At 38.2% G+C, this 8645-nt stretch overlaps 1 protein-coding gene across 1 annotated transcript; it reads left to right on the top strand.

Annotated features, from left to right (window-relative positions):
- Positions 1–286: 286 nt before the first annotated feature.
- Positions 287–7378, top strand: LOC102226760 (G-protein coupled receptor 26-like). The gene is made up of 3 exons (XM_014470930.2): positions 287–1345; positions 2750–2863; positions 4366–7378. The coding sequence occupies exons 1-3, from the start codon at positions 675–677 to the stop codon at positions 4691–4693; spliced, it is 1113 nt and encodes a 370-aa protein (XP_014326416.1). The 5' UTR covers positions 287–674; the 3' UTR covers positions 4694–7378.
- The last annotated feature ends 1267 nt before the right edge of the window (positions 7379–8645 follow it).

Raw genomic sequence — 8645 nt, 5'->3', positions numbered from 1 at the left:
CTGATTTTTTTTTTTTTTTTTAATATAAACCAGTGTGACGCTGGTGAGTTGATTTCACTCAATCTAATTTGAGCATCATGTTGTCAAGCATTTTATCACGATTTTAATTCTCGAAAACTTCCTTTGCGTAAGCAGCAAAGCAAAGTTCAACGTGACGCGCATGACCTCACCCTAATCGGCAGTGACGTCACTGTGCGTCGTATTTCTATTTTTACTCTACAAAAGCTTTGTTTGTGCAGGGGTGCACCAGCAGTTTGAAACACCTTTGAGGGAAAATAGTGGGGTATTAAAAAGTCTGAAAAGCTAAAAACAGAATCCCTTTGCGCTCTTTTTAAGTTTGCCTCTCATTATGCGCAATTGCGCAGCAAGACAGATGAAATGTGATTCCAGCAGCGTGATGCACTGGGTTGAAATTACCGCAGCGCGTCAGGGAGAAACCCCTTCAGTTCTGACCCCGTTGATGGCAAATGCACATACAGATTCTGTCACATGACCAGAACGAGCAACTGGTCAGATAGTTAACGGGGCTGAAAAGACAGAGCGATTTGCCGGAGACATTTATATCTTGGAGACGGTAAGCATGATTGGGACTCCTGGCCGTCGTGACTTGTGGCAATTTGCATGAAGATTGCGGATGCGCTCTTTCCAAGTCTGGATATTCAGGCGGAGGCACCATGGACGCAGCGGACGTAGTTGCTTCTTTGCTGATTTTGGGGATTATCATCGTGTCGCTGCTCTCCAACGTCGTAGTGCTGATCTGTTTTCTGTACAACCCGGAAATCCGCAAGCAGGTGCCCGCTCTCTTCATCCTCAACTTGTCGTTCTGCAACCTGTTGCAGAGCGTGTCCAACATGCCTCTAACTTTGTTCGGGCTCGTCACTTCGGGGCACCCCGGAGGCAGCGGCTTCTGTCAGATCGTGGGTTTCCTCGACACTTTCCTCACCACGAACTCAATGCTCAGCATGGCAGCGCTCAGCATCGATAGGTGGGTGGCGGTGGTGTTCCCGCTGAGCTATCACTCGCGAATACGCCACCGGGATGCGGTACTGGCGCTGGCGTACACCTGGATACACTCGATGTGCTTCTCCGCGGTGGCCACCTGCCGCTCCTGGCTCGGGTACAACCACCTTTACGCGTCTTGCACCCTCTGCAGCGTCCGGGCAAAGGCGGCTGGGAAACAGTTCATTGTTTTCACTGTAGCTTTGCATTGTCTCACATTCCTCCTCACGCTGATCGTGATGTGCGTAACATACCTGAAAGTGCTAAAAGTTGCACGGTCTCACTGCAAGCGCATCGACGTGATCACGATGCAGACGTTGGTGCTGCTGGTGGATATTCACCCCAGGTAGAATGACAAAGAAATATCACCCACCTATCTATCTATCTATCTATCTATCTATCTATCTATCTATCTATCTATCTATCTATCTATCTATCTATCTATCTATCTATCTATCTATCTATCTATCTATCTATCTATCTATCTATCTATCTATCTATCTATCTATCTATCTATCTATCTATCTATCTATCTATCTATCTATCTATCTATCTATAGGAAATAATTGGAAAAGTTGATATAGAAAAAATAGATACCTGCAAAATACAGTATATACCTGTATTTACTTGGGTATTATTTTCTTGTTCTGTGTAACAGGCATATGCAGTTCATTAAGTCTCAACCTGAGTGAGCCTAACAACCAAACACAAGTCCTCTCCCCAGAGAAGCTCATTCTGCAAAAAAAAACAAAAAATAATTATAGAAAAGGAAACCTTACAACTTAACCAAAGCATTAAGAGTTAATCTTATATTAACTGATTTGAATAGAGGTATTAATTGAGGTCCAGTATTTAGAATGTTTTTGACTGAATTTTTTTCATGGTGTTTCCAAATTATCTGTAATCTCTGATCCATTCAGTCACTCTAGAGTGGTTCTAATACAATGAAAGCATTGAAAATCCTCTTCCTTGTATATTTACAGAGCTGCAGTCTAAGTAATACGCTGAATTAAACTCCCACAACTAACTTTAACAGTGATTCATAGTTAAATCATAAAATAATACCCAATATTTTTTCAACCCCACAGGTCGTCCCACGCTGGACAGAATGACAAATTACCCGCATCAAAGCTAATCAGTCATTACAGCCTGACATTAATCTATTTTATATCAGCCTTTCGCATCAGAGTCAGTGTTTTGGGTTAAAATGCTAAAAAGAAGGTGATTGGTCTTCAGTGAAGTTGCTGTGCAGGTTAACCAACCAGGTGCTTGAATCTATCTGCTGAATCACAGAGCCAGTTTAAATAACTTCATCATAAATGCAGCACATGATATTTGAAATTATAAATAAATAATAATGACATCTTAATTTATGTGACTTTAACATATAGTTTATTCAAATTTTAGATCCGTTGATTTTGACTTCAACTGTGTTTTTTAAAAACTGTTGATAAATTATTAGAATTCTAGAAAAAATTTGGCGTTTGACTCAGAACTGTATGGATTCCTGGAGAAAATATATATTTAAGCGATGAAATTTGTGTTTCCAATTTATTTGTTATTTCAGTTCACCAAAAGGATGAGACGAGTAAGAAAAAAATTATCAGAAAATGCAGTGCAAAGACGGCTGCTGTGTTCATGTCAGTTCCAAGTATTTTATTTTTTTTTCTGTTTAAAATTCCTCCATCATGTCTGCATGTCTCTTGTCATTGCTCTTGAAGTGGTGACGGTGTCTGTGTTGCCTTGGCAGTGTTCGCCAGAAATGCCTGGAGGAGCAGAAGCGCAGGAGGCAGAGGGCCACCAAGAAGATCAGTACATTTATCGGCACATTTGTGGTCTGTTTCACACCTTACGTCATTACAAGGTGAGCTGAAATCTCTGCCGCTTTATGGGGAGGATTTTGAGTGGGTGACTATGTGGGTGTTTATTGCATACACATTCTTATTGAACATCTGAACTCCTTTCCGAAGCACAGAAGTTAAAATACATTTCTTATACACAACATCAGCAGGAATGTTAAACAGTTTCATATCCAGAGAAAACAAAATGACATAACGTAGACTTCCTGGCTGACTTACAATCAGTAGAATGATCACTTTCAGAGTTTCCAGTGACATTTAAAACATTTAGGCTGCCACATCTTCATTATGTCCCAGTTTGCAATGGATGAGAAACATAATACTTGTCATTATGTTTCTCCTCCATAAGAGATGAGAAACATAATCATGTTTCACCACCACCGACAGTGGTTTGCACTCCTGTCAAACCACCGGAGTGCAGTTTAAATTGATTTTGTTATTTGCCCTATGTTGACTTAAAACAACAGCTAATTTTAATTATCAGTGATTCCATGAAAAAACAAAGCCAACTTCTGAACTGAAGCAATGACACAATATTTCTTATGTATTTCTACCTGTGTATTTCTTCTTTCTGCATTTTGCCATTTTACCTTTCAGACTCTACAGTGTGTTGTAAAAGTATTTATAACTCCTGAACTTTTCCACATGCTGTCATGTTACAGCCACAAACTTTAATGTGTTTCAAAAGGATTTTGCACACATTTGTATTATATTTAGGTCTAGTCTTGGACTAGACTCTAGCAAATGGATATGAAGTCATTTTATTCTAGCATTAGCTATATGTTAAGGGATGAGAATAAAATGTATGTTAACGTTTCATTTTGGTCTCTTACCAGAGCCCTTTCCTTCCCTGTGTTTGCTGTTTCCCCCGAATGACTGTAGAAAGCTGCAGTGGGATTTCTCATGTCTTTCTTTCAACAATGGCATCTGTCTTCTAACTCTACCATAGGGACTAGATTTGCCAGATTAACGCTATTCTTGGTCAAGTTTTGGTAGGTTTGGAGTTGTGCCATTGAAGATGGCCAGAACAAAGCTCTGTCCAAAGATTAAAACAGACCTAAGCCTGTTTTAATCTGCACAAATGCATTCCTGACATGTCTGTTGTGTTGTTACTTGTTTTTTAGTGCTCCTTAGCAAATTACTGAGGACTTCACAGAGCATCTTTATTTATGCTGATGAAACCTAAACTTGAAATAAGATTGAACTGCACATGTTTGCTTCGTTTCGCTTAGTATTTAGTAAAGACGTTTAGGGGTTTCAGAGCATAGGGAGTTAAATACAAATATGTGCCAACTACAAAATTTTATCACACATTTGAAAACCTTGTATTATTTTTACCTACACGTCACAATTACTTCCTTTAATTTGTTCTTTGACCTAAAATTACATTACAGTACATACCTTATATTTTGTGTTTGTAACATGACAAAATGCAAAAACGTTCAAAGGGTGCGAGCACTTACACAAGAATTTTGTGACTTTTCTATCCTTTTTTTTTTTGCTGTAGAATTGTAGAGCTCTTCTCCCCAGGGCCCATAAACCCTCACTGGGGTGTCTTCTCCAAATGCCTGGCCTACAGTAAGGCAGCCAGTGACCCGTTTGTCTACTCACTGCTGCGTTACCAGTACAGAAAGACCTGCAGCCTGCTGGCCAATAAAGCTCTCAAGAGGAGTTCTCTGAACTCATCCTCCACCAGGGTAGAAAACAAAGCTAGGACTACTGCAGTCACTTGCAACGCAACGGTCAGTATCCAACCACCAACTACTCAGCCAATGAAGGCAATCATATGTAGAGATGTATATCAAGCTCAAGACGGCCGATTGACCTCTTTGTAGCATCATAGCTCAAAACGTGTGCCTCTCAGTTGTTCGCCGGGGAACAAAGCTGGTAATACTCTATATCTATTTTTTATAGACAAAATAGGTTCATGAAAACATCTGAGGCAAACATGTTGTGTCTCTTTATAATGCCTGACTCACTGAGCTGCGCATTTGTTCCTGCACAGGGCATAATATTTTCAAAAGTAGGTCACAAAAAACCCCCACATTTTTTTATTATAGTCACAGTTGTCTTTCTTATTGGTTGCCGGTTAGAAAACCTTGCAAGGTCTTACATAGATGTATATACACAGACACCCACACACGCACACCTTACAACCTCTGATCTATGGGCAAAAATGCTTCATCGTGTCAATTTTATTTTCACAATCTCAAGAGCACAGTCTGTAGAATGTATATACAAAATAATATCCCTGCTGGGATGAATAAAGTAATTATTCTTCTTCGAATACAATACTACATTAACTCAATGTAATGCCATGAGGAAGTTCTTTTGTCCATGTCTCGATCCCAGTGTGGAATGTGTGCATGTGGTGCACACGTGCACACATGTGTGCACCATGCATGTATATGTAAAACATGCATACAAATTACTGATGTTTTAACACTGACTGCAATTTTAGCTCTGAAAACAAGTGTAGCTCTTTAACTTATGCATAGATTATCATGGCATTACTTTCCCAATAGCTTTGTAGCCTCATTTTAAATTTGCTCCAAGCAAAAATAGTATAAAGAAAGCAACACTTTCACTAAAGGACAGGGTGCCTTTTATGGTATCTACAGGGTGTACGTCCCCCATTGCTCTAATATTAGAGAGATGAACTCTGCAGGAGTATTTTCTTATACCATAGTGGCTCTTATGTACTTATGCAGTCTGAAAATACACTGATTAGTCCATTGCTTGTATAACTATGTTAAATTCATTTTTACCTCAGTAACGATTTATTATTATTATGTTGGAGAATTTGCTGTCCATAGAAAGTACAGAGGTGGTATTGTGCACTAAACTGAGGGGTTTTATTGAAACCCCGGTATATTGTGACTGTAAAGTGTAACTTATGAAGTGCCTTTTAGATGATGAATTTTAGTTTAATCAAAACACAACAGATCAGACCTTATAAATACTTTCTCAGTATTTTGTTGTTTGGTTGAATACCGTATTTTGTGATGCAACCTCATTGTTGAAATCAGAGCTCCTTCTAAACTTGATGATTCTCCTGTTTATTACTTGTGAAAAGCCTTTAATGTAATATTTTGATAAATTATCTTTAGTGTAGTTAAAACTTCTCATATTAATTTTATTTGGAACAAAAACACTGGTGTTACACTTATTAACCTCTTTTGTCAATATATTGTAGAACCTCTTTTTGCCAAAGGGACTGAAGTCCTCCATGAAATTCAAATTCAAATGCAGTTCAAAACTACTTTATTAATTCCTAAGGCAAATTAAATAAGACAAATTTTGTCTGGTAAGCAATTTTTGTTCTGATTTGGTCAGAAATTTTGGATAATCCTCATGCTAAAAGATTTTAGCATAATGATTTTTAGTTTTACTTAGCAAGGATAAATATTTTTTGTAGAAAATATCCTTATTTTTTCAACGGGATTTAGAATAAATATAACAAGGTTCCTACGGCCTTTGGAAGAGAAACAGGACCACAGCATGACGGGTCCTTTACCATACTTCACATTAAGTATGACGTGCTTTCCCACACTATACTGCAATAATTCTAACTGTGAGCTTTTTTGCCCTTACCATCTCTCTTCAATGCGTGGACAAAAATATTTTCTTTTCCCCCTTTTTTAGGAGTAACTAAGATAAATAGGTCTCAGTGTCATGTCATATGTAAACAGTTTTCTGGCAAAAGTTGTCCAATTTTTATCTAAAATGTCCTGGTATTTTAAGCAGTTTGTGATCCCTTGCAGTTTATTAAGTTTCCCTCGCCTGTGAGAAGAGAAACCAGGCCTTAAAGAGTCTCAGTAGGGTGCTTTTCCACACTTTGCTGGAATTAACTTTAGATTTTTTTTTTCCACCCAGCTTACTATTCTCCCTGTGTGTGGAATGTTCTCTTGTTTTCCCATTTTTAAGGAAAAGCAAAGAGAAACAAGCTTCAGCGTCACTTCCTACTCTTTGAAAACAGAATGTAATGATGAATAAATGAACTTTAAGCAACATAAATAAAAATCTAATTGGAAAAAAAAATCGGGGTTGGGATTATTCCGGTAAGTGTGGCACTGGAGTGTTCGTTAAAAATAAAACCAAAAAACATAGCATTTTTTAAAAAGTGAAAAAGAAGTGCTTGAGTTGACAGTAGTTTTATCAGCGTAATTGTACACTACTGCAATACGAGATGAATATATCTGAAGCCTTCTTACAAGTCTTAAACAGGGGTGTCAATAAGTGTGCAGGTTCTGTATGATGAAATTTTATTTGAATGTGGTAGCAACTAGAGTAAGTGACATCCCAGCTCAAGCATCTCAAGAGGGGCTGAGTTATATCTATAATGTAAAAAGGTAGTTATTTTTGACAACACTGGGAAAACAGCATGTTGTTTCTGTGACAGTATGGAGCCTTTAAAATGGCTTAAAAACTATTTATTTTTGTCTAACTGTGTCTGATTTTTTGCTAAATGCCTTGGTGATAACAATGCAATAAATGCTGTGCATTTTGACATTTTAAAAGCTCAGTGGTTTTCTTTTGTACGTTAATGTATTTTTATTGTAACTTTGTGATTTTAATGATGGACAAGAGAAAGCGATAGCTTTAATGAATTTGAGCAACGCTTTACTTACACATAAGTGTGCCGAGGTCTCTTCTCTCCCACGCTGATTAAGTTTAAGAGAACAAAATAATTTAATAATTACCGCTGTTAACTTGGCAGCAGAACAAAGCCTTTTCACAGAGCCATTATGATTCAAAGCTAAACGCTTTTTAATTACAGAACAGCTAGCAAGCTAAAAATAAACACAGCTAGGAAAGCCAGGCAGAGGTAAGCATGGGGATATTTTTATTTTCTTTTTTGGTTATGAATATAATGCACCATTTTCATGTAGTCGTACTCTGCATAAATAAAATGAAATTACATTAAAATATAAAGTGATACTTGTCAGAAGTCACACCTGCCTCCAGTAATTCTCATTACTGGGTAAAAGCTCAGCTGTTCCACAGCAGAGCACACCAACCGAGGGCAATTAGCAGAAAGTATTCAGAAAGTTTGAAAGGATCCCCTGCCTGGAGGTGTGCGTGGAAGACATTTCCCTCAGAGACTCAGCGTGTGGGTGAGAAGCAGACGGAAATCTGCCATACATAAAACGCTGCGCCCTTATCATTAAGGCAGGGAGTGTGGGAAGCACAAGAAACCGAAGGAGTAAGGAAACTAAGATAAGAGCGGAGGTTTACTTCATGCGACCCGAACAACGAGATTTTACTCCTTACTTAAAGTATATAAAAGGTCTCTAAGGATCAAATTAATTTTTAAGCAGAAATCAATGGGAGCTTTACACTTCGGTTTACTAAAGGGCTACCATTAGACTTCATTAGAGATTAGTGCAGTCTCTACAACCTTGTGCATTTGGGTTAACATGATTAAAAAAAGTGTCAGAGTGGAGCTTCACATGGCATTTTTTTCTCTACACAAATCAAAACACTCTTACTTTAAATTTATGTAAAGTGACTGATTTGTTAAGCAGTTAAAATTTCAGTCTGAACAACATAAGCAGCAACGACTTGCTTTTACAGCTATTTGATATTTGTGCTTTCAAATTAGCTCAGTGAAAAATAAATTGGCAGTCAGACCTCCAGAGTAATTGGAGTCAGTCATGTGCAGCATCTTCCTTTAATCAGCGGCTGCAACATTGAACTCAATGTGTTACAAATCCTCCTCCACACAGACAACACCGAGCAGTGTGAGCTCTTTAACGACTCTCTCCCGTCTGAAATTCCAGCAGA

The sequence above is a fragment of the Xiphophorus maculatus genome, chromosome 22 (genome assembly GCF_002775205.1).
Source record: "Xiphophorus maculatus strain JP 163 A chromosome 22, X_maculatus-5.0-male, whole genome shotgun sequence".
Classification (NCBI taxonomy): domain Eukaryota; kingdom Metazoa; phylum Chordata; class Actinopteri; order Cyprinodontiformes; family Poeciliidae; genus Xiphophorus; species Xiphophorus maculatus.
This window is presented reverse-complemented; position numbering and strand designations above follow the sequence as displayed.